Raw genomic sequence first — 25,575 nt, 5'->3', positions numbered from 1 at the left:
TGTTTCACATAAATCCTTCGTTCCTTTGGCTTTGCTGTTTTGATATTCTTACATCCTGTCTTTCGAGTCCTTAATGCTGTTTTGGTTGTGTGTCAGCAGGGCTTGTGGGGGTCAGGGAAGGATCAGTGTAGCAAAGAGATGCTGCGCTCCTCCTTCTTCGCCAGCCGTAAACGTAAGAAGCCCAAGGACAAAGCTCATCCCAGCAGTTCAGACGACGACCTGGACTCTGTGTTCCCCAAGAAGGAGCTCCCGGAGGAGAGCCAGCAGCAGCCTCTGTGGTCCCCGGGCAGCCGGACCGAGGAGGAGGGGGAGACGGATGAAACCAGCGAGAAAGAGAAACACAGGAACAGCTCAGAGGAGCAGCTCGACAAGCCCAGCAGGAAAGAGGTTCTGTCGTGCAGCCTGATATCACAGCCCTCTCCCTCCCTGCCTCCAGAACACATTTCCCCACGTCTTCAAGCCGGCTCCCCTTACGCCTCACCCTCCCATTCCCCAAACCTCAGCTACCGCATGCCGATGGCTCACCAGTCCTCTCTGTCAGACCCGCCTTCCAACTATGACGACACAGTGTCCGACCTCGGTACGATGAACAGCACCAGCTCTCAGGCGTCGGTGCCCAGAGTGAGGCGAGGCAAGACGGCGGCTCTGGGTCCAGAGGCAGGCCCCAGCGGGCTGGGAGCAGAGGTTTGCTCCATCACCTCCGATTACTCCACCACCTCCTCCATGACATTCCTGACGGGAGCTGAGCTCAGCACCCTCAGTCCTGAAGTGCAGTCTGTGGCAGAAAGCAGGGGAGGAGATGATGCCGACGACGAGAGAAGCGAGCTCATCAGCGAGGGGAGGCCAATGGAGACGGACAGTGAGAGCGACCTGTCGGTGTTTACAGTGGCAAAAACTGATCAGCGAGAACTGCAGGAGACTCATCGACCCCTCCCTTCCCACAGACTCATCGAGTGCGATACGCTCTCTCGAAAGAAAGCTGCTCAACAGAAAACCAACAGCGAGTCTTCATTGGATGGAGCTTGGAGCGATAAGGATTCCAACAGGCTGTCGCGAGTGTTGGGATCGGTCAAAGGGCGCTCCACGGGCAGCCTCAGCTCCTCGTCTCGTAGCGAGTTAGATAAGGCCGAGCCCACGTGGAAGCTGAAGATCACCGACAGGCTGAAGGTGCGTCTGCGAATGTCTGTGGATGACATGTTTGGCGTGGGCAGCCAGAGGAGCCGGTCCCCGGAGGGCCGCAGTAAGAAGAGGAACATCAGACGCAGGCACACCATGGGCGGTCAGAGGGACTTTGCAGAGCTGTCCGTTTTGGGAGACTGGCAAGTCGGCATCGGATCAGGCTCTCGGTCTGAGCTGTCAGCTGTGGACCAGCTGAAGCCGAAGTGCAGCTCTCAAGACTTCTCCATCGGCGACTGGATTGCCCGCGAGCGCCACCGCACCAGCAATCCAGAGGTCAGCCTGGACCTCACTGAACAGCAGGGCGGGCTGTGCAGAGCGAGCTCCCAGAACCTCGGAGCCTCGTCCTCCTCTGACCTCCCACATCATCCAGCTGAGGTGTTGAACGGGGACGTCCCCCAGAGTAAAAATCTGAGCCTCTCGGCCACCGCTCACCCGCATAAACTCACGAGTTCCCAGGTGGTCCATTCACGCTTCTATCAGTACCTGTGAGAAGTGTTGGACGCGTGTGACTGTGTATGTTCCCCGTCTGTGAGATGTGTACGTATCTGGGAGTCTGTCAGTGTATTGTCCGTTGTGTGACCAATGTTAGTGAATGAGCATGTTGTACAAAAATTGTCTGAGTGTGTGGCTGTAACTGGTGTGTGTGCGCTTGTGAAAAGAGAATTACTGCACACAGGGATAGTTGAGCTCGCTCGTGTAGAAGGCATGAAACAAAATGTTGTTTATACCTTTCTATTTTCTTTTTTTTTTTTTTAATGACTGCGGGATGGCTGAGCAGGAGGACACGTTCCCTCCTAAAACAAATCCCTGCAATGCTGAAAACTGAGAGGACCTGCTGCTCATGAAAGAATGAGCCTGTGAAGTGTGCGCAAGGAAGTGTGAACAGTGGCGCTCGAGTTAATGTTTTAGCGAAGTGGCTTTAAGGATGAACTGACTTTTAGGTGAGTAGGAAGTAGTAAAAGTTCAGATTTTTAGTATTGCAGAGGAACTATTTTTGTGTAAAGAAAGTTACGATGTTCAAAGTCAGCGAGTCTCTCAGTAACCAAATGAAGAATGTACAGACATGCTTGCTGTATTACTGACTAAAAGCTTTAGATGCTTGTGTTTCACTCTAAAGTGTACATATCCCTATTTTTCGGTGTACTTGAATTGTGTTTTTGGTACAGCCTGTGTGTGGACTGCCTACAAGCTCTCTGCTGTCAAAGGGGCCTTTCCAAAGGTACAGAGGTGACTAGGAGACACTGGACTTATGCAAAATGGAAACAGAGTTCTTATTCATCCCAGTTATGTGGTTTAAAGAGCAGTGAACAACATCCCTCTGATGCAAAGTGTTACGCTGTGTTTTAGTGTTCGTGGCTCACACATTGGTCAGTCGACTGCAAAGAGGAAGAAAAAGTTGGAAGAAAAAAAAGAAAATGGGTAATCAAATCAGAAAATCATGTTTCTTCACAATAGGAAGTGCCTCACAATGAAATGTTAAGGGTGCCATATTGTCTTTGTTGAGACGCGAAGATGTTACTGTGAATGACTTTTTTTTACCGTCGACTCTCAGTCATTCTACAGGTTATGTAACGAAATGCCGAGCTTCCATTCCTTAGGCGTTCCACTCTGGTCTTAACATGTTTTATACGCTTTTTTTTTTTTCTCCTGTTTTTCCATTTTTATTTTTATTTTTTGATTTTAACAGAACTTGAATTTTAAATATTCCTTGTAAAATAAGTAACTTAAATGTACATATAAATGCCATGTTTTAGCTGCTTTACTTTTCATTTCCATCAGATCGCAGGATAAAAAATACAGTATTGTGAGACGATGATGACGATGATGATGATGATGATGGTGATGATGATGCTCATGTGGCCTGTGTGGGCAGTTTGGTACTTCTCTGTGGAGAGAGGACCCTGCATGAGGAAACACTTCATTGAGCTGGAGCGTTTGTACCAATGCTGTGTTCCTCTGATTGTTAGAGGGGTGTGCACAGACTCCTGAAACACTGGAAATAAATTTTGTCAATGGCAAACACTCGTCTATGTTTATTTTTTACTGCACTGTAGAAAAGCATCTCAGCAGTGTGTCTAAGAAGAGGAAGGCCGTCATTTACAATTATGATTTAATTGAATTGCTGCTGTTGAAATTTAAGTTTGGTGCCTATTGAAACTATTAATTCTCCTTGAAAGTTTTATTATCTTGCATTACTGAATCAAATTTGATATAAAGTGGCTTTTTTTAACTGTATTTAGTTTTGTTGATCTGTTTCCACTTTGATATTCAAGGGTTCTTTTCTGTCGGCCAGAAAATGTGAAAACTTTGGGTGGGTTTAATAGTTTTTCAGGCGCTTTAACCTGATTGAACCCATGTCTAATAGATCCCATCCACGGTTGACATCTGAGTCTGAATGTTGGTGTCTGGATTTCACCCATCAAATTTGGGCAAACTCGTATGTGTGGATCTCAAAAAGAGCAACTGAACATATTTCAGAAAGTTTCTGTGTGTTTTAATCCTTAATAAGAGCTCACAGTCAGCTTTGTATGGCTGAGAAATTGAAAAAAAAAAAAAAGTTAAGAACATGAATTCAGAAATATTATTTCTATAAAATATTTTTCACTGCAAAAAATATTAGAACTTTTTTGGAATTTCAGAAGTTTAAATATAGAAATACACTTAATGAAGTTTCCAGTTGCTTGGCCTTCTTCTCTCTTGCATCATATGACATAACCTGATAGATCTGTTTCAAGTTGACTAATCAAATCCAAATTTTACTGGGGGAAAAAAAGGGAAATTCTAAAAATTTTTTAAAATTTGACATCATACTTTTGCATGTTTCTAAATTTGCACCACTTAAAAGTGTCCTGTTTCACTTGACATATGGACAGGTGTAAATAATGAAATTAACGATGGATGAAGTCAAATGTCAAAATGTCTGTTTTAGATATTAGTGCTCAATGGCACTGCAATACTCCTACTGCACACTAGAGGGCAGTCACATACTTGGTTTCCACAGCAAAAGTGACAAAGCTAACTAAAGGTACATTTCAAAATGCTTTATATACAAGTTGCACATACAACATAAAGACTTAAACAATATAAGATTTATACACTTTGTACATCAGATGACTAGTAACCACTGACAATACTAACAGAAGTGACATGGGGAGAGAGTCAAGCCATTTAACACACAAAGTAATTCACAAAATAATGAAAATTCGGCATAGTTAACTCACCAGTATGCCAGTTTTGAAGGTAAATATCAAGAACTGTGTTTGCAAACTAAATACCTTACTTTTTTCTCAGTATAATACCATCTTTCAAACAGACATACAAGTATTTTATCTTAAGTTCTTTCCATGTTTTGAGATAAAATGTGCCATACCTTGTGAATTTAACTTCCCTCACTAGTAACTGACTCTCCTTTGAGGAAAGTGAAATCATGATCTGGTTTTGAGTTCAGCACGCAGTTCAGACAAGCACCTATCCATATTTACTCATCTTCAGTGTCATGTGGGCTCCTAACATGACAGTTTCATCCACAGTAAGGCACGGTGACTAACAGAACAAGAGTTCAATTCGGAAATATGAGGGAAAATATGATATCGTACCATTTTTTAGACACACTTTGTTTTTTGGACTACAACACAAGTTAAACATTGTGCCCTCGTTTTTGTGAAGCAACTAAGAACTGCTGCAGCCAGACGTCCACTCATAGACACAACACTGAACAGAGAAATTCTGAGAAACAAGTAGCAGTAATCATACTCATGAACACAATAATCGGTAAGTTGGTCAGGAAGTTTATCAGAAACTGTCAGCCTTTCAAAAGTTAAACCTCAACATAATGAACTGGTCTTCACAGGGGATATTTTGTGCTGCAAAGCGCTCGATCAAGGTGCCTGGTTTGGAGAGGAGGAGACGCATTGCTCAATGTTGATCCTCTATTTGTCCACCAGAGGGAGTGCTAGTCCACATGTTCCAATAGCAGAGAGAAAAAGACAGACAGAGAGAGAGAGAGAGAGAGAGAGAGAGAGAGAGAGAGAGAGAGAGAGAGAGAGAGAGAGATGGACCGTCCATGTCTGAGATTTATTTTGTCTTTCTGGCTGGTTTCCTTGCCAGCAGCCAGCACGAGGTGAGGAGAGAGGATGTGGGCCGAGGCCACTTTGCACATGCAGGTGCTGCACTTCAGAGTGGAGCTAAAATCTGATTGGACAGCAGGTGGTGTGGGTAAGAAAGATCTCTTGCATATTGTGCTGTCGTAGCTGGCCATGGGCTGCTCAGAGGGGCGGGCTTAACTGTCGTCCTCGTCCTCGTCCTGCTGGTCGTCCGTCAGAATCTCCGGCACCCGGAAACACTCCTCGAAGAAGTTGACCAGGGATTGGCTCAGGTGCTGCTGTGTCCCATCACTGTGGAGGAAGTGTCCCTCATCTGGGTAGATCTGCAGACAAATACCCAGGAATGGATTTTTTACAGAGCTGCACCAAACAATATTTTTCAATGTCGATTCATCTTTTACTTATTGCTCATTGACTACCTATTTAGTTTATAAAATGAGAGAAAATGCACATCAATATTTTTCATTTTCCAAAGCCCAAGGCGGCACCTTCAGATTGCTCTGTTTGTCCAACCAACAATCAACACCTCAAATACCCAATTTACAATGATAACAAACATAAAATGCAGTATATCCTCATATTTTTAAAGCTGAAACCAGATTACAGCACATTATTTTATCTTAAAACATTACTCACATGCCCATACACATGTGCATTAAAACACTGAGGCTGGAGTCGAAACGATTATCTAGATAATCAATTAGATGTTCACCGTAATAATAATCTGCAGCTATTCTGATAATTGATTACTAATGCAAGTTATTTTCATTTCATTTTTAACCAAAAATACAAGAAAGATGGTTCAAGCTTCTCCATTGTGCCAATTTACATTATAGTAAGCTGAACTCTGACTCTGGGAAATTGGTCTGTCAAAATTGTCCACACTCATTGTTCTGTGCAACAATGCAATCTTCCATTCAGCCACAGCAAATTTGAGGCTTCAGCAGTCTGATTTACATAAATCCAGTGACTATCTTCCAAATTTACAGTCGTTTTTAGTAAGAAATTCCCCCCTTTCCCTGCAAAAAAGAAGCAGGAAATGACATCGTCACTTACATTAAACTCATGTTCCCTACATTAAACTTGAAAAAATGTGAACAATCATACATCAAAATGTTATAATGGATTAAGCAACTAGACTCATCTCCTTCTGAGAAAGGAGAGCTTTTGTCACGATATCGTCACACATTGACAAACGTCACAGTTCAAGGTGCATTTGTCAGGTGCGGCGGTGATTTCAGCTCACCTGTAGAGTGTAATTGGCCTTCTCGCTGATTAAATGATTGATAAATTTGGCCGTGTGCTGGAAGTGAACCTTTTCTGTAGAAGTGGAGAAGATACGATTGGAGAGAGGGTCAGATCACAGTTAAACAGTTAGTTTCACTCACTGCAGTATTGAGGGATAATACATAAAACACATGTCTGTTACCATCTGCCGTTGGATGAATAATCAAGTACTGCTTCTGCAGGAGCTGACCCGCTCTGTGTGCTAAATTTGCCACCTGAAGGAAAAAGAAAGAGCAAAATCCAACATGTATCTCCTCTGCATCCTCTGAATAATGACCATTAACTCCATGAGGTGTTCAAACTTTACCGTATATACTCGGGAATCCGTCTTTGCGCCGAGGTACCGCTCTGAAAATGCTGATGCTGTAAAAAGAGGAAAAACAGAGTTAGCGAGATCGGGCATCTTTAGATGAAGGCGTGACATCTTTAGGCGAAAAATGTCTGGAAATTTGTACCATATAGCTCAAAATCTGTGATGGGGGAGACGGCCGTTCCACATTTAAGTTGGGTGAACTCCTCAGAGCTCAGAAGCATGGTGGCTAAATATCCTCCATAGGCCTGAACAAAGGCACACAGAAACAGTGTCTGAATTAATTAAACTTCATGATAAGAACTTCTGTGTCTCTAAATCCAAATCACAGTCTATCTCAGAGCCTCTTTCTGCATGAGTTCTCCTTACCTTTCCATAAACTCCCATCCGAGTCTTATCGATGTAAGGCTCTTTAGATATGAACCTAAAAATGAAAGGAGGGTGGTTAAACCTCAGTTTAACTTTTGGGGTTTGGCTGCCGTCATGCTAAAATTGAAGTCTTACCTGAGCGCCTCCAGCTGGTCCCTCTCCTCCAGTATTCCCAGTTTCCTCCTGACCTTGTGGAGGAAGTTGGTGCCCTGGAAGCCGCTGCCGTGGCCGTCAAAGCGGATGACGATGGTGCTGAAGCTGCTGACCAGAACTGTGGCCCAGTCCACCCGGAACTGCTCCGACACCATCTGTCCGCCGGGCGTACCATCCCTGCGGAGAATACAGACGGGACAAGAACAAACCACGGCCATGTTGGAAAGCTTTCTGAGAGATCAATTTTAGATGCAAAGTGTTTGATTTCAGTATGTTTTAAGTATAAATGATAAAAAATGTCACCTCCGAGGAGCAGCGTTATGCTATCCAGTCCAGCAAATCCAAACAAAGGCTTTTCCAACCTTTCACAGACTCTTATCATATAAATAATACAATTTTTACAAATGCTGCATCCACTGCAGGATATTCTAGTTTATATTTTATCATATTCTGGCCTTACAGTGTGTTGTAGCTCTGAAGCAATTTGTGATTACATTAACTTTCATGACTTATTAGTCGTGTAAGTCGTTTATCAAGCAGACATTTTAAACATTTGCTGTTTGCAGCTGCAGAAATGAGACTTTTTTCTCCGACTTTCTTCTCTGTCATTTACAAAAATCATTTTGTAACATCCTGTAAGCCAGTTTTTCACTCTGAGCTCTTCCATATTGTGACAGGCACTTTTTATTTTCTTAAGATTTCATAGGGCGACCAATCAATGAATTGAAACATAAGAGACAGATTAAAGGGTCACCCCGCCGATTGCACACATTAATATCGGTTTGCTCGTTATTCTAGGTGATAAGATAAGATAGGACTTTATTGATCGAACAAAGTGAAAGCGAAATTCAAATTAAGTGATGTCATCAGGCTTATCTTTGCTGTAGTTTGAAAGACAGGCTTTGAGCAGGCATGCAAGGCACTTTTGAGTTGAATTATAGGAAATGCAGGATTTTTTTGGTTCTCGACCCACTCTGGGTTCTAAAAGTCAGGATATGCCAACCTTTTCTGACTTTTCTGTTTTTAATACAACTCCTGTGACTCACCCAAATATAGGGAGGTGCAACACTGAATGTTTATAATACTGCAATATTTTGGGGGGTTTTTTTGGAATTAAACCAGATGTATTCATACTTACACTAGCAGCAGTAAAGGGTAATGGGCCGTATCTATGAATCCAGCTGGCTTCAGAATCTGCATTGTCAGAGCTACAACAGATAGGACAAGATCAGTGGGAATCTTATAATACGAGACGACCGGCTGTGCTGTCATTAGGACGGGGCACGTACTGTAGTCGTCTATGATGATGGTCTTGTTCTCCACTTTGGGCATCTGCATGTTGTTGTACGTGTTGTTTACCCTTTCATTGGTCTCCACATCAAACACCTCTGCAGTAAAGGAGAGTAAACAGGTTTGTTACAGCCTCTCAATGACAAATCTATTCATCAGTGAAAACGTACAGTTTCCGTGGTGGACATGGTGATGCACCGAGACGACACTCACTCTGTTTGTCCTCGGTGCTGTAGACAGCCACGCTGGGTACATGTGGACCTGCACAGAACAATTCAGAAGAAAAAAAAAAATCACTTAACAGGAATGCAATAATAGAAGTTGGCACTTTAAATTGCAAGTAACAAGGCACTGACGAGAGGCTGAAAAACCTCCACCATACCAATAATCAAGCCTCTTAAACCCAGTCCTTCTCTGCAAAGAAGCATCTCCCCGTCTCATCTTTAAGAGACTTCAGAAACAACGCTCGCAGCCAGCACTACAGTTAATAATCTACCTCTGTCCCAAGAGGAAGCAGCTTATTATTTCACAATGGAGCTACTCTCCAAAGATCCAATTAATGAAGAAAGCCAGTGGCAATTCTCCTCTCTGGAGTGAGCCCTCTAAACAAATCAACGTCCACAGCTACCGCGATGTTGTGGCCCTGTTCTGAAGGCACAAGGGCGAAAGAAACAATGACAGAGTGTCTCTGAGGAGCACAGGGAATATAGTGAACAACAACTCTTTGTCAGGTGACAAATACTAAAAGCAGAAAGCCACACACGCAGCTCAGCAGCGCTCACGTGACTGTTGGCATGCAGTCAGGTGAGATCTTTATTTCTGTGGCTGATCAGAGGGGTCCAGCAGCAGTTTAAGGTTACCTGCTAATGTCCAGTTGGATATAAGATCTCAACCTGATGTGCAGCACTAATTCGATTACACACTGTTACAAAAAGAGCTTTTACTCAAGAGCTTCAAGGCTGAGGATGCTCACCTTTACAGTAGAGTATGAAGTACTGCATGTTGTGGCTGAATGACACGTCCACATAGCCACAGTTGAACTCACAAGAAAGGCAGCAGCGGTTGAATGGAGGGATTGTGTCAGCACTATGGGAAGGCATTGAGTTAAGTATCATTGTATGCATGAAACAGCACTTGCAGTAAACACAGAAGTACTCAGAACTTCTACTAAAATCCTACCTGTACAAATGCCGTCGTTTGGGGTCGTCCTCTGTGCTCAGGAAGTATCTGGAAAACACCCAAGCATTTGTGTTAAATAACAAGATTTTGCAGCTCTGGCTGTTAAAAACTGTGCATGCAAAAGCATCAAATTGTCTTACATGAGGTTCTTTTCATGATTGTAGGCCAAGATGCTGGTGACGTCCCAGTCTCCAGAGGTCAGGGACTGAAGTATGTCAGTGCTCGTGTTAGGCTAGAGGGAAATTAAAGGTTCAACGCACTGCACCAAGCTGTCAACACAAAGCATCATATGGAGAACTCTGCAGCTGCTCACCATAGATGTGGACATTGAGATGTGGAAAAACTTTCCTCTGCCACCCTGAGGGATTGCTCTGGTGAAGAAGAACTTATGTCCATCTTGGGAGAAGAGCGGGGCTTCGTTCTGCAGAGAGGAGAGAAAAACATCAGCATGTGCATATGAACTGGCCTGAAACGTGCCTGCGGGGATTTTTGATCTCCTCTTATCTGCTTGTTGAAGCTGAGACGCATGGAGCAAAAGTTTTTTACTAAGTACGGTGTTTTCATCACGTACCTGTCTGTGCAACCAGCTCTCACTCTCATCTTCATGTTTCTGAAAAGAACAAGAGAGTACGAGTTTAAAAAATGTTGGCACTCAGCCCGAAGACCATTTGTTGGTATGAAAGATGGAAATCTTAAAGTGGAAGTTTGACATTTTGAGAAAAACCCTTATTTGCTTTGTGATGGAGAGTGAGATGACAGAATTGATACCACTCTCAGACTCTGTTAAATGTGAGGCTGCAGCCAGAAGCTGGTTAGCTTATAGTACAAACACTGGAAACAGGGGGGACAGCGAGGCAAGCTCCATCCAAAGGCAACAAAATCCACCTTCCAACACCTCTAAATCTCACTGTTTAACAGGCGATCTTGTTTGTTCAATCCATGCAAAAGAGGAAGTGGAAAAGCCGCAACTTGCCTTTTTCCTGGGGGTCATGTGCCGGACTATTTAACATACAGAGTGAGAGGGGTATTGATTCTCCTTCTAGTCTCCACCAGAAGGCAAATGTGTGTATGTCCAGAAGTTTTGAGGTCATGAAAATCTACTTAAAAAAAAAAAAAAAAAAAATAGAAGAGAATCATTTCCTTAAACGGCTGCGTTTAACACAAAATACCCAGTGACAGCAGATTTCATACTCTGCCAAGTCAAATCTGCAGGACGTTTCACCTTAATGCAGACTCCTGTGGTAGCCTCACACAGAGTCAGGATGGAGTTGTTCTGGGCTCTGTTCAGCCAGTTGATGGCCAGTTTGGTGCTGGTGGCCCATTTCACCATGGTGATGTAATACTCCCTCCTGGAAAACCACGAGATGAGAGAACATCATCACTGACAACCTCTGTCTTGGCTACCTTGACAAAATGCTTCAGGGATATTTTAGGGCCGTATGAAATAAGTATTTGGTTTTATTTTTTTCCCAAATTCCACATCTTCCTATTAAATGTTCCTGGATTGTGTGCTTTACAACTTAAGTACATCATGTCATCAGAATGAGTGCATTAGTCTATTCCTTTTTTCCAACTTCCATCTGTGTTTTCTGCATTGCGGAAATCACAGGGCCTTACTGTTTTTGGTGCTTGTTAGGCACTGCTGGGCTGTCACTCACCCAATTCTGGGGTCATCAGGTTTCTTCATCACCACGGTGTGCAGGGGACCGTTGAGGCTTACCACTGACAGGTGTACTACAGGGTTTTCCTCCCCAGCCTGCAACAGGAAAGTAGATAGGTCAGACTGAATTTCAGTTTAAGACAGCTATGATGCATTTTGGTCTCTACTAACTCCTGAACTAAATATCTGGCTGCTAATTTCTCCACTATGTTCACCAGCTAATCCCAACTGTGTCTGTCTGCTGTTTGGAGTGGGACAGATCGTCTACGGTGGGTTTTTAGAGACCCCCTTTGTGACATTGCTATTAGAAAATTATTGATTGTAGCAGCTGTAAATTTGCCCAGCGCAGGAATAGGTGTGAGGTGTGGGGGATACTCGCCTTTGGGTAGTGATACTCCAAGCTGGCGGGGTACGGCGTCCCTGTGAAAAAGGGAACTTCCATCTTTGGCACCAGCGTGTCATTGATGGTCATGTAGGCCAGACGCAGCCCGTCAGGAGACCACCAGTGGGCTATGTGGCTCTGCAGGATCTCCTCTGTAACACAAAATAATCAGATATTACTCACACTGTGAAGAAAGCACGAACTGAATTGACTTTGACCTTGACCCAATGTCTTCCAAAAACCAGACTGACTTTAGGGATTTATCATAAAGTTATTCAGGAAAACAATAGTCAGAGTCATTCATTCATTCATCTTCTATACAGACTATCCCTACCTGCTGCACCACCGTACCGCCCCAGAGTCAATCATTTAAAAGTGTAATGTTTGGCTCCTGACACGTAAAGTATTTTACAGCACCACCAAGTCCCTAAAATACAATACATAAAACGTTTGGAAAGCGATATCTGCATCTGTCTCATTAGTTGGTGTTTATGTTCTTCATATTCTGACACTGATAAACACTTTTCCAATACATCACCATTTGAACAGCCACTAGTTATAATATTAATAGCATGTGTGATTTATGAAGCCCATTCCCTGCACTGTCACTGAGGAAGAGTAAATTAATTACTCATATTCAAGTTTGACTGTTTGAAATCCAAAAGTATGAAACCAGAAGCTTGGCATTGCAGTGAATACGCCGTGTTGATGTAGATTCGATGCCTGTGAGTAACAGAAAGACAATTAATATTAATCATAAATATATTTTCTATCCTTGCCTTGTTCCATTGCTTAAAGTTTTGTTGGTGGTGGTGAAAGTTAAAAGTAGACTTGGGTTGAGAACTGAAGGGGCACAATATGGATGAAATTAAGGTAAAAAGTGCAGAAATACCCCCTCATGAGGAAAATAGTATTTTTTTTTTTTTACTTTTCTTTTTGTTTTTCAGCACTGACTTCCTTCCAGCAGGGGGCAGAAGAGCTCCATGAACAGCACACACTATCCCTCTACTGTACCTACACTTAGAGAACCAAACAACAGCCTTTTCCTGACAAAAATGATCAGCTCAACCTTGATGTGGACTTGATGAGACAATTTGTCAGGCTGTGTTTTTTTCATATTACTGTTAAAGCACAGGCTGAAGAGATTCTGTTTTCGTGAGCAGCACAAAGAGACAGCAATCATTTCATCATTAAGCCTGTGCTGTGAAAGGAGAAATAAAGGAACCTTATACTGCCTGTCGAAACAGTATGAGAGCGGGCAAAGGAGGTTATTCATTGTTGAATTCCAAAACATTTAATCGAGTTCTTGCTGTAAGGCCCACCAGTTTATTGCAGTGCAGCAGGATTTTCAAGGTCTGTGCCCGCAGAATGTCAGTCGACACAATTTCTTCACTGAGGGAAGGCACAACATCAAATTTACTTTGTCCGTTATTCTGACGGTTGAAGGTTGAAGCATTTGATAAGGCTCCAGTCATGTTGCTGCTAAGCCTGCAGAATACCCGGTGTATCTGCAATTCATACAAGATAAAAAGCTACATGTTTCCTGTAACAGCAGTATGAAAAGACGGTGCAGTGCTTCTTGCCCTTGCACGTCCACTTTGGCAAATCAGTGTCGGAGTGCAGTGGATCGGTCATGAGCTGGACTTCTGTGCATTGACTATCATGCTCTCAGAGGCAAACATACAGCGGACTAAACTTCCATCAAGCTGTGGAAAGGCCACAGAAACCCACACGTGCAGGTAAGTATAGATAGAGACACACAAACTCACATGTCGCATTCTGGTAAAATCAATTTCTTTCATCCCTTCCATCTCCCAAACGCACCTCTCTACATTCATCGCGACTTCAATCCCACGACTTCACTATCTTTAATCTCTTGATCAAAGTTAGACCTCGCATGTTTGGTGATGCGGTATTATGACAAGTGAGGAATAATTATTGGCTCTGATCAACATCAAAGCCTCACAGATAATTATTCTTTTTTGGCCAAGTATTGTTCGAACCCACAGGACTGCGTTTCAAATGTTCGGCAGGCTCTAAGTGTTTCAGAGAAATGTGAATTATTTGATACACAAGTTTTTAGTCTATCGTTTAAAATATTCCATTTGATGTCATGGTGCAGCTTTTTTCATTTGAATTATTTAGCAAAGTCTGCATGATATACTGTTACTTAAATGAGCCGTGCAATGAGGAGATTCTGAATTTATAAATTACAGTCTCACACATGCGGAAAAGCCCCCCCCCCCAAAAAGCTATGTGAGTGAGAATTTAAAGGAAATGTTTGGCTTTTAGAGGCTCTGCGGGCTATAAATTGCCTCTCTGGGAAACAAAAGCTGTTTTAAATTGAACGTGTGGATCCAGATACTACAGGTCACCTGAAATCACCTGTTCTACCTCTTGAAAACAGACCGCAAACAAAACCACGATGGAAACATTTGCTACTCACAATAAAGCTGTACTTCTGTCTCTTAAGGTTGAGGGTGTTTGACTGCAGACCACTAAATACCTGAGAGAGATGAGGCAACCTCACCTTGAAACATTCAAACCATTTTTACCTGAACAATGCCGTGCACACTGTTCACAGTAAGCCTGTAAAAGACATACCGTACACTCCACGATCTCTGTTTGTATGAGTCTGTTATCCGCTGATAAATCCATGAAACATAACAGCAAGACAGATCTTTCTCCAGCACTGAAAATGGATTACTTCTTTCATGTCATGTTCTGTGTCTACAACAAAGAAATAATCCCATTAATGAAAAACCGATTAGAGCCGACCCTGAAGCAGTTCATGCGCTGTAACAGAATTTCTCTCATAATAACTGACATTTTGCAATTACATTATTCAATTACACTGCAATTATTATCCACAACCACCCTCTGAATAAATGCCAAATGAATAATCACAACAATGCTGGAAACAGAAGTCATCACTTATCAAACCTATAAACCTTATTATAAATGAATGCACAGTGGAGGAACTAGTCTCAAACATGACAGCGCATCTGTAAACAAAGCCATATCCAAGTGGTATGTAAATGGGATGTCTCTCTCACATACCGGAATGCAGTAATCAGAAAATGTCTCGTATTAAATTACAAGTATGCCGGCTTTTGAACATCTGCTGAGTGAGACTGCAGCGCTGCAGACATGAATTAATTAAAATTGCCTGAACACAGAGATGAGCTATGGGAAGTCAAGAGAAGGAGGGGCACTGAAACGTAGCCAGCTGTGCCCTTTCAAATGGAATCACACACACAAACACCCACCATGCCTCCAGGTGGAGGCAGGTGTCATAAGATTGGATCAAAACGGTCCGTCTGTGCACTGGGCGTGTTGTTCATGCTCTGGCCTGGGCGCTGTAGATCCAATTAAAGAGGCTGTAATCAATATTTTTATTGCAGCAATGGATCACATGGCAACTTGTAGATGAAAGGAGTTACTGGTAGTGACAAACCCACAGAGAATTATTACCCTATTCTGCATTTCCCATCACATCTACAGAGCAGTTTAACATCTCTCAGCTTACTGTTTTCGTTTTTCAGGCCCTAAACTTTACTCTTTCGCTTCAGTCTCACTGTTATCAAACTGTATGCTAGCTGCTTAGCACCAAACAGCAGACAGAGAAAGTTAGTGATGAGCTGGTAAACACGGTGGAGCATTAAACAGATAAACAACCATTTCCCACAAGAAAGCAAAAACAGAGCAAAGAGAGTAAATATTTGACTTATATTCAAAAGGTGGACAGTTTAAACACATACATTGAAAGCTGCGCTGGATGTGTAAATTATCAACTGCTCACTAACACATTTGCAATATCGACTTAAAAGGTGATCATCTATGAATGATGTGTTTCCAGATATTAGTTATAGCGGGTTTGGCTGAAATCCTAGCACTATTTTAAACAGTAACGCAGCAGTTTGGAGAAGGCCGTTACTTACCGTACTTTTTCAGCATCACAATGGCCCCTGAGCACAAAGTGTGGTCTGAATGGTTTTCTGAGTTTGGAAGAACTCGACTGGCCTGCACAGAACACTGACCTCAAGCCCGTCTAACACCTTTAAGATGAACTGGAACGCCGACTACGAGCCAGACCTTATCACCCATCATCTCTATTCAACCTCTAAACTGGTGCTCTTGTGGCTGAGTGGTAGCAAATCCCTGCCAGGCTCCAAAATCTTGTGGAAAGCACAGTGAAAGGGCGTTACAATAGCGTGTTAATGCCCTTGGTTTTGAAAAGGGATGTTCAATAATCAAATATAGTGTGATGCAAAGGTGCCCGCATTCTTTTGGCCAGGTGATGACGTCAGTATTTGGTCCATTTTCACTCACTCCTTCAGTTCTGTCAGTTCTTAAGTCCACTATTTGCAACATGGAAATGATGGATCGAAATCATCGTGGGCGGTGTTCGTACTTGTCTTACCTTCATACAGCCAGTCAGCCAACCCATTGAAGATGACTCCCTCTTTACCAGTGGAAACCAGTCGGATCGCTCGGCTCTCTACTGTTGTTCTGTAGTAGATGTTGTTTTCAAATACGAAGATCTGGACAGAGAAATGCAGAAAGGAGAAGCACCATTAGTGTCTACATCACTGCACAGAGCCTAGAATCATTGTGTGTATTGCTGTAGTGCTCGGCTCACACCTGAATTTCATATTTCCGCAGTGCAAAGCTGCGACTACTTTATTCAGCGTCTGCATCTGATATCTATTTACAGTACAATCCTTTACTCTAAGCCCACCTGTGGCTCCTTATCACAACATGTCTTTATCTTAATCCAGACAGAAACACAGCTACCCACTCGATGACACTTCTAAGCTAACAGACTCAGTCAACAGCAGCCTTAAGCACTGTATTAATAGATATTTCCCTAATTACAGTTTGGATTCTTCTCCAAAGCAGTTTGAAACCCTTTCTGTTGCTAATCAAGGCGCAGGAGTTGGCTGAGGCCCTGCAGGCAGGCACACACACACACACACACACACACACACACACACACACACACACACACACACACACACACACACACACACACACACACACACACACACACACACACACACACACAACACACCCTTGAAATCAAGCACAGGCACACCATTTTCCCTCCTCTGTTTATTGAGACATTATGCTGTCTGCTGGGGTTGTGCAATGGCTGAGCTAAACTGCAGGTTAGACTGCTGATTGAAGCCCTCAGCACCAACAATGGCATCGCCTGAGGGAGTTAGGACACACCGCTGGCAGATGAATGTGTGACACTTAAAACCCTCTGTCAATCCACTCCAGTGTTTTCGCTGCTTTGCCTAGTGCCAGCATGGGGGAGACGAATGCGGGATTGATCTGAAGCTCAGGTCGCGTTGGTGCGACTGGACTGTCAGCTGAAACCCCTTCACTTAAATCTAAGCCTCAAATCGGCAGCTCTAGAATCCAAAAAAGAGAAAGATATGGCTCCTTTCGCTCTGATCTATGGCAACTGTTGAGAAAATCAAAGGTTTATATTGTGGGATCAACATCTGAGGAAAACAGATCAATGCAGGGCTGTGGAAAGCAAAGGAAGCTGGTGGTTGGCGAATGTTGCGAAACTGCCAGGGGACACAGCAGAAATCATAGACGGCTTTCAAAAAGTTAGATGAAAATTTAATACTGAGGATTTTAATTATTATGATTTACACCTTGGCCAAAGCCGCCTCTTAACTTTGCCTCAAAACCTTGATTCATCTTTACAATATTAGCACCAGCTGATTAAAAGAGAGTCTTGAGTCTTCAAGTTCAAGGGACTCACTGTCAGCAGAAAACCCATTATAGCATTTTTAGTGGTGAATGGCTTCTGAAAACTCGAGTCATTTATAAAGCAGGTGGCAATCTGTTGACTTAAACTCACTGTTTCAATGACTTTTCAGTCTTCAAGGGATTCAGATGGGATAAAGCGGAGAGTAAGCAAAAAGCTGGAAAATAGTCATTTCAAAAGGGTGGAGAGATGAAAGTGACAGCATCAAAGATGGCCTGAAAAGCAGGGTTTCTTATCAGTGTGTGCATGTGTGTATGTGTGTTTTTAGTTGTGTTATATGACCCAGTTTTGTCACATGATATTATATGGTTTCATATAATATTATTATATTTTTCCCCCCTCTTCCTCTCCCCCCTCCTCTTCTGTGTCAATATCACCTCTTTCTCAGGTGTGTGCATGCGTGTGTGTGTTGACCCAGACTCACTGATTGCTCTGTCACGGTAGAGTAATTGCTTGCTGTTTAATGAGGGGAGTGTCGCTGGATTCATCTCCCGTCTCCACTCACTGTACATCTGATGCTTGGCTGCACACCGTCACGCTGCCACAAACACTCACACACACCTCCCATCTTGATGCGCTGATGAAGTACTTGATGATTAATGGCCACAATTCTGATCAACTTGGAAAATCGTTATACTCAGAAGCCATGAAGAGGGAAAAAAAAATAAAACACGTCCCCCATTGCCGGGTCAGACAGGGACTAAAAGCAAGAGCTCATCTCATTTTTCTCCCATAACCCCTGCTGTTCATTAAATCATATGCAGAGCTACAGTACCAGCATCGCAAAAGGAACAATCAGGTACACTATTACCATATGCAAATTAATCTGCTTTCTTCCCTTGGCAGACAAAGTCTCATTGCGCACTTGAAATGTTAATATTTTCTCACAGCAATGTGTAATTTGAGCAAATGATACAATAAGAGCAATTACAGAGGAAGACAAAGCTTTGAAGTAAGAGGTGATGAAGCATGAGGCTGTCTGTCTAAGCACCAAAATCCAAATAAAAACTAATTTAAAGTCAACAAGGTAAAAAAAAAGTGGAGTATTGCATTAGGCAGGATAAAACAAAAGATTATCAGAGCCTGGGTCAATGGCACTTTAAAGCTTATTAAAGAATAAGGCTGCCATTATTCTTATTGTCAACAAATTGCATGAAAAAAACAAAACTGAGAGTCTTAGTCGTCTCTTTATGCTCTCTGATGTCTCTGTCTGTGGAACTCGGCTTCTTTGGTTTCTACTTTAAAAACAGCAAAGCACTGTAGTTTTTGCCCAACATTACTCAAACAGCAGAAAGTAGTAAATTTGTTTCTGGACTATTTTCAGCTGCAGATTAATCCACGTGTGGTGCATCAGCATGTATTTACAGCAGCAGGAAAGGAATGAGTGGGATCAACTCAAAACAAAGTACAGTGAACATGTTCAGCATAATGAAGGAACAAGTCACCCAGTGCAACGTGCGGCTGGGTGATGTGTTTTCAACTACGGTGGAGGTCAGTGGCAGAGAGGAACACGCTGTATCAAGCTTTAGTGACACAGCATGAATTCATCATATTTATCATGAAATCTTCTTGACTCCCCAACAACGTAACACTGCTTACTTCATCGCTCCTGATGGATAAGTGTCAGAATGCTTTTTGCTCGCTAAAGGTCCTTATCACTTGTCAGTAATGGGCATTTGGGAAGGAGCTCTCAAATGAAATATGTCTTTCAGAACTGAAACCTGCTCCCACTCCCACATTGATTGGCACGTCCTGTAATTCATGAGATGAACAGCAGACAACAAATCTTAGTTGTTGATATCTTCTGATAGATGTTCACCTATAATGCTTTTCTACACACCTTTTCATCTATCTCATGTGAACATGCAGCACCTGGAATTTCCTTGATCAAAGAATCACAGATTGGGCTCCATCGTGTGGCTGACCAGCAGGGAAGTTCATTTCAAACAAGAAATTACGTTTTATTGAATTCACCAAAAATAGCTCACTTTATTACTGTTGCTGAACATAGCTTTGAAAACGGTTTGAAAATGTCACGTTTTGAATAGACAGAAGAACCAAGGACTTCAGACAGCAGCTTAGCAGGTTTTAGCCTTTCAGAGCTTCAAAAACCTTTCTTTTCTATTTTTTTTTTAAAGGCTTATTTCTCATGTTATAGAGGCAATATTACCAATGAACAAAGGAGAAAAAAATGAATGAATAGTAATGCCTAATAGAATTGCAATGAAACCAAATTGAAACTATTTTGTTTGCCAGAATGGACAAACTGTCTCCAATCAGCTGGTGGGTTTTACAAAATATGTCCACAAATGTTGTAGGTGACACACAGTTGTGTTTCCATCACTTCTGGGGACATTACATAGACATGCATTCATTCCTTAGAGTTTGATCCTAACAATAACCACCACTTGCCTAACCCTAACCCGTACCCCAAACTTAACCCTAAAATTTAATGTTATGGGGACATGTGTTTTGTCCCTATAAGACAGGCAACTCCCCACAATGTGACTATGTAAACAGATTTATGTCCCCACAACACATGCACACACACACACACACACACACACACACACACACACACACACACACACACACACACACACACACACACACACACACACACACACACACACACACACACACACACACACACACACACACACACACACACACAGACACTTCAGTCAGTGCCATGTGTTTTCTCCACCCAGCAACCCCAGACTGTCCAAGCCCCAGGTTGTGCCACTGAGATGCCATCTGCCACTGCGGCTCTCATCAGCTCATGTGTTGTCACGAAGTTGTGAAAGTAAAAATTATGTGGCTTCACAGCGACATTGATGGATGTCAAATAAAGGAGAGTTGGCCCTGGAACCCTTAAAGTGGTCATTACAGTGCAAATAAACCTCTTATCGCTGCAACATTTATCTGTCCCACTGTGACGAACCATAAATCACAACCGTGCCTCGTCTGCAATGCCAGGCTGATCCTGACAGACCTCCACCAGTGTGCCAGTATTCAGTGAGTGTGATCTCCAGGGTATGGCCTCCTTACCAGCTGCTGGCCTCGGGGTCCCCATCCTGCAAACTGCAGGACAGCATCATGCACTTCAGGGGGATTCAGAGGCCACGTTTCCCTGTGGAGACAACACATGAAAGAATCAATGCAGTATTTGTCTGTATGTGCACTACATGTACAGTGCACAGTGTGCATATGAATATAAATGCACAGTCAGAGCAAGGAAGTCATGTGTTTTTGGCTTGTTCCCTCACTATAGGCTTCATCAATCATCCACATTCTTTATTTAGCACAGGCTGACTTTGCTTGGCTCGCTACAAAAACAGAGCAGTAGGGAAATAAGCAGACAAAGATGGATGAAAGGTAAAAGCAGGCCACGCTGAATGCAGCACATAGAGCTAAACTGAACGTAAATGCATTGCAACAAAGGAGCAGAGAAAACAGGTAAACGGGGCTGATGTCAGTGGACTGTCTACATCAGGTCAGGCCGAGGGCAGGTGACAAGAATAAGGCAGACAGTGAGACAATGAAAGATGGGTCTTACTGTGTCACAAGGCTGTAAATAATGTACTTGGCCACATAGGAGTGTTGGTAGATCTGCAGAGACAAACAGCATCACAGTTAAGGAAGGCAAGCTTCTGCAAAAAATGACAGTGTGAGGAAGCACTAGGAGGGTTTCTCACCGGTTTCACTTCAAAGGCAAACAACACGTGTTGCATGTCTGGAGACACTTGGTACTTGGCGGCTCTGGATCTGTCCTGGATGGGATCAAAAACAAACTGGCAGTCGTAACACACCCAGTACAGCAGTGGCAGACAGTGTTCTTACTGCCTTTTGAGGTAAGCAGTGCTGGAGTAAGATGATACTCACAAACAACTGGTTGGACACGATAACAGTTCTCTCTTTGGAGTCGACATTAAGCTTGACGACGTCCCCGTCCCTTGTACGATACAGCAGCTCATTGTCTGTATATGACAAAAAATAACCATCAGTCCAATATTCACTCTCTTTTAGCTCTGTTTGGTCAGCAAATAGGAAAATCTGCCTCATTGAATCCACTACAATATGTTCGCCAGCTAGTCACAAACTTGTCTGCCATTTGCACAGTTGATATTTGGAGCATTCCTGCTAAATTCAAGCAGTTGTTCCTCTTGTTGTCCTTTTTAATACTGGCTAATTTGCTAACTGCTTTTACTTAAGGACTTCCTTATTCCAAACATTTCCCATTGGAAGACAGCTTAAAAAATGCTGTGAGTGTATATTATGTCCAGGCTGGCACTGAGCACATTCTGTCTGCTATAATGCTGTTGTCCTTGTTGTTGTACACAACAAAAGTCTCATCTTTTATCAGAAGATTCTCTTAAATGTCAGATTTGCTTTCTCTGATTTCCTTAACAATAACAGAAACAGTGTTTTGAAAGCCAAGGTAAAAGATTTATCACTCTTGTGCATGTTGTGCTAGCATCTGGAGAGCGTCCTCATGTGGTTTGAAACTGTCTGGAACACAAACAGTCTCTGTTTAGAGATCAGATCAAATTTTACTCAAACTCAAACCGCCCTCAGAAGTATCTCAGGTCTGCTCTGTCGTGTTTAAATGTGAGCATTTTTTTAAAAATGGCAAAAGAAATGCTCAATAAACGTGATTGCCTGGCTCAGGCCATGACGCACTAGCCAAATGAATTTTGTTAGCGACAGTGAACAGTTTGTTCAGTTCACTTTATTGCTGTTTTTCAGTGAGGAGGGAGGCTAACAAGAGCTGAGAATGTCAGTGAATGCTAAGTCCAGGATGAAAAGCTGTAATTTCACAATTTCATGAGAAGTTCTGAGCTGGGAGTCATAAAGAGAAGTGATGGTGACTCTGTTACCAAAGATGATGCTTTTGTTCCCTCTATAGTCAGAGTAGATTCTCGTGAGCAGATTTAGCCATAGACGTTTCTTGTTCATATCTCATTTTCACTGTTGAACAATATTCTTTTCTTTTACTTCTCAAAAACATGAATGCGTCAGGCAGATAGCAGCAGTTCTTTGTTTTAGAGCACAGTCTGAAGGTCAAATCCTTTGTCTTTGGATCTGAGTCTGTGGGAGAAACTAAGGGGTGAGTCCAAAGACTACTGAGGCAAGCAGTGATCAAAGAGCAATGGGGATCAATTACGCACTGCTGTGAATGAAGCCCACAAAATATTGATGAGGACTACTGAAGTGTGAGGTTGTCCCGTTGGGTTTCTTATCAGAAGGTCATTAGCACCAAATGGGAGTTGATTGCATTAACTTAACTGACAAGATGCAATGTCACACAATTGATTGCTGGGGTTTCATCAGGTGCTGAGGACGTTTTCATCACAGGTGTGAATGAAGGGCAGAGAAACACGGGAACTTAACTAATTATATGTTAATAAGCCGGTAATGTAAGTAATCAGGGGAGCAGACCACACAGTGGAACACAAGGACAGATGTAAGGTCGTACCGTATCTGTAAGTAGACACCAAGACACAAGAAGACGGGAGTTTGCCTGCACTGTATGTCTTTAAACACAGCAAAAACCTTTTATAAATGTTGCTAATTTTGATGCTCATAATAACTATGTACTATGTCAATTTACCATCTCATTTAAAAGCTGTTTTGTACAGTATGGACTGGGTTTAAAATGTTTAAAATCAATAAAACCACACAAAGAGCTTTACAGTTGAACACTGAACAACCTTTTAGACTCTTTTGACTGAGAGCAGACAGAGTGTTGACATATTCAACGTTTCAATTACAGTCTTTAATATATTTTCTATTTGTCTCGTCAGATTTCAAAAGACCGGCTGTGTATCTTGTGCATTAAACTTCAACTAAGTATGTACTTAAAGAAAAAACACAAGAACTGGATAGTCTGAAATAATAACAGGTTGTTTCAGTCTGTCAGTTGGCCCTGAGCACAGTCCATTCACAGAGGAAGACAGTGAAATGTGGTTGAAAGCCCCATCTCACAGATAAAACTATTTAAAGGTGATGCACAAGAATTACATTTAGGTTTGATACCATCCTCTAATGAAGGAAATGTGGAAATCACTTTAGTTTTGGGCCAGATTAGTGAAATTTACTGAATGAAATGAATTCAATTGACTGAATATTACCTATGATAAATACCAATACGTTAATACATTTTCTGATCAGTTCTCTATTATCTGCAATGTGCCTGTGCCTTCATCGCCCTTCTCAGTCGATGGATGATACAGTGTTAATATTACCTAAAGCAAAAACATATTTGCTCTATCACCACCTAAATAGAAATAGGTTCATGTGAAAAAATCCACAGCGCTATGCAAACAGTTTGCACTGCTATAATTACATTATTATTGTATGGCTCAGCACGTTTGCATAGGCTATATACTGTAATGTATTCCCTCGGCTGAGAATCTGTATATAGAGAAGCTATCAGAGAACAACATCAGGAAAAGAATAAATGAAAGGATGGCACGGTTTATAGAAACTCTGAACATAACCTCCTCCAGAGCAGGTTCAATGTGCAGCACAAGTTACCATGACAATCCAGCCAGGTTACAATCAGCCACATTCACGACATTGAAAACTTTAGGCTTTGTTGACAATGTTTGTTCTGTCGCTAAGAACACCAAACCTACCTCTATATGAAAATCCAGCTGCTAAAATACCTTTGCACACAGTTGGAACAAAGTCCTTTTTTTTTTTTGCCAAGTCTTTTTAATTTTTAAACGAAAGTAAATATTTCACCCTTGCATGAATGAAAGTTCCTCGTGCATCGCAGAAAAATTGAGCTATTTAATAGCAGTAGCAGTTGCAATGAGTAGTTGTACTTGTCACAAAACTGAATGCCACTGATGTGCACAGTGCACAATAAAATCCAATTAACCATATTCAACAAAGTTTCACTGACACAGCTTTTCATGCAGAAGCTGGAGAGTATTTCAAGTACTTTTCCTGTCGAACACCAGGGGGCACCGAGTCAGCTGATCCAACATTTATGAGCTCAGGTGGCAGCTTCCTACTTGCTACATTGTCAAGGTTAGGGAGGCCACAGCAAACCTGTTCTATTGCGCATCTGTTCAATTAAGACCATCTTACTGAACACCGAGTACACGGCATGCTGAGTCTGTAGTGCATACAAGATGAGCTGGAAAGCCGGTGCATTTGTTTGCAATGGAGACAGAAAAAAAATCACAGCTAGAGTGATCTGTGTCGTTTTTGAGAAAAGATAATTACAGTTATCGTAAAAATAATCCCAACAGAGCTGTGATTTTTAATAACAGTCATTTTGGGAGCATTTCTGTTTTATTATTAGATAATGACAGCTGGAGAGACACAGGGGAGGGAGAGTGGGGACGACATGCACCAAAGGGTCTGAGCTGCTGCGGTGAGGATTCAGCCTTGATACATGTGACGCACTCTACCAGTGAGCTACCCAGCTGGAAAGTTTTTTATGTAGAAACTGACGGGAAAAGTGAACTGGTTTCACAGTCGCATTCATTTGCATCACCCTCAGCTGTGTCTGGACATGTTCTACATGAGAGAAAGGCGCTGAATGCTAAACTGTTCACTCACCACTGAGCCATTTGGTGTCTGGGTCATGGATGTGAAGGTCTGGACCGAAAACATCCTCCACTGTCACCTTCTTCTTCAGGGCGAGGCTGTCATCTTCACCTGCCAAGCGCATCACCAAAAGATAAATCAACATGCATAAATTGCATATGGGTACAGCAGCAGCTCACATGAATATCTACAAGTGATTCTTGATGAAAACTTCAGGAAGTCGTTCTTGACTCTTGTGAGTTATTAGCATTTCAAGTGCTAGTGCTGCAACAGAAGATGAGGAGAGTCTTATGGCTTTTTCCATCAGCA

At 42.4% G+C, this 25,575-nt stretch overlaps 2 protein-coding genes across 5 annotated transcripts in view; one reads left to right on the top strand and one right to left on the bottom strand.

Annotated features, from left to right (window-relative positions):
- Window positions 1-2,996, top strand: part of arhgap21b (Rho GTPase activating protein 21b) — a 34,484-nt gene extending 31,488 nt beyond the window's left edge. For all 3 annotated transcript variants that reach the window (XM_070973997.1, XM_070973998.1, XM_070973999.1), the window contains one exon: window positions 100-2,996. In XM_070973997.1, coding sequence (XP_070830098.1) covers window positions 100-1,668 — 1,569 coding nt within the window. In that variant the 3' untranslated portion in view covers window positions 1,669-2,996. The remainder of the gene's footprint in view (window positions 1-99) is intronic.
- A 1,209-nt stretch (window positions 2,997-4,205) lies between these two features.
- LOC139338747 (A-type potassium channel modulatory protein DPP6-like) overlaps window positions 4,206-25,575 on the bottom strand; it is a 61,234-nt gene continuing 39,864 nt past the window's right edge. For both annotated transcript variants that reach the window (XM_070974000.1, XM_070974002.1), the window contains exons 3-26: window positions 25,279-25,377; window positions 21,586-21,680; window positions 21,399-21,473; window positions 21,260-21,312; window positions 20,752-20,833; window positions 16,336-16,456; window positions 11,910-12,064; window positions 11,529-11,626; window positions 11,093-11,219; window positions 10,442-10,480; window positions 10,184-10,291; window positions 10,011-10,102; window positions 9,871-9,918; window positions 9,665-9,777; window positions 8,905-8,952; window positions 8,691-8,789; window positions 8,540-8,609; window positions 7,384-7,578; window positions 7,249-7,303; window positions 7,025-7,127; window positions 6,877-6,932; window positions 6,712-6,784; window positions 6,529-6,602; window positions 4,206-5,605 (exon numbers count right to left, since the gene is read on the bottom strand). In XM_070974000.1, the coding sequence (XP_070830101.1) occupies window positions 5,459-5,605; window positions 6,529-6,602; window positions 6,712-6,784; window positions 6,877-6,932; window positions 7,025-7,127; window positions 7,249-7,303; window positions 7,384-7,578; window positions 8,540-8,609; window positions 8,691-8,789; window positions 8,905-8,952; window positions 9,665-9,777; window positions 9,871-9,918; window positions 10,011-10,102; window positions 10,184-10,291; window positions 10,442-10,480; window positions 11,093-11,219; window positions 11,529-11,626; window positions 11,910-12,064; window positions 16,336-16,456; window positions 20,752-20,833; window positions 21,260-21,312; window positions 21,399-21,473; window positions 21,586-21,680; window positions 25,279-25,377 (2,225 nt within the window). In that variant the 3' untranslated portion in view covers window positions 4,206-5,458. The remainder of the gene's footprint in view (window positions 5,606-6,528; window positions 6,603-6,711; window positions 6,785-6,876; window positions 6,933-7,024; window positions 7,128-7,248; window positions 7,304-7,383; window positions 7,579-8,539; window positions 8,610-8,690; window positions 8,790-8,904; window positions 8,953-9,664; window positions 9,778-9,870; window positions 9,919-10,010; window positions 10,103-10,183; window positions 10,292-10,441; window positions 10,481-11,092; window positions 11,220-11,528; window positions 11,627-11,909; window positions 12,065-16,335; window positions 16,457-20,751; window positions 20,834-21,259; window positions 21,313-21,398; window positions 21,474-21,585; window positions 21,681-25,278; window positions 25,378-25,575) is intronic.

The sequence above is a fragment of the Chaetodon trifascialis genome, chromosome 11 (assembly GCF_039877785.1).
Source record: "Chaetodon trifascialis isolate fChaTrf1 chromosome 11, fChaTrf1.hap1, whole genome shotgun sequence".
Classification (NCBI taxonomy): domain Eukaryota; kingdom Metazoa; phylum Chordata; class Actinopteri; order Chaetodontiformes; family Chaetodontidae; genus Chaetodon; species Chaetodon trifascialis.
This window is presented reverse-complemented; position numbering and strand designations above follow the sequence as displayed.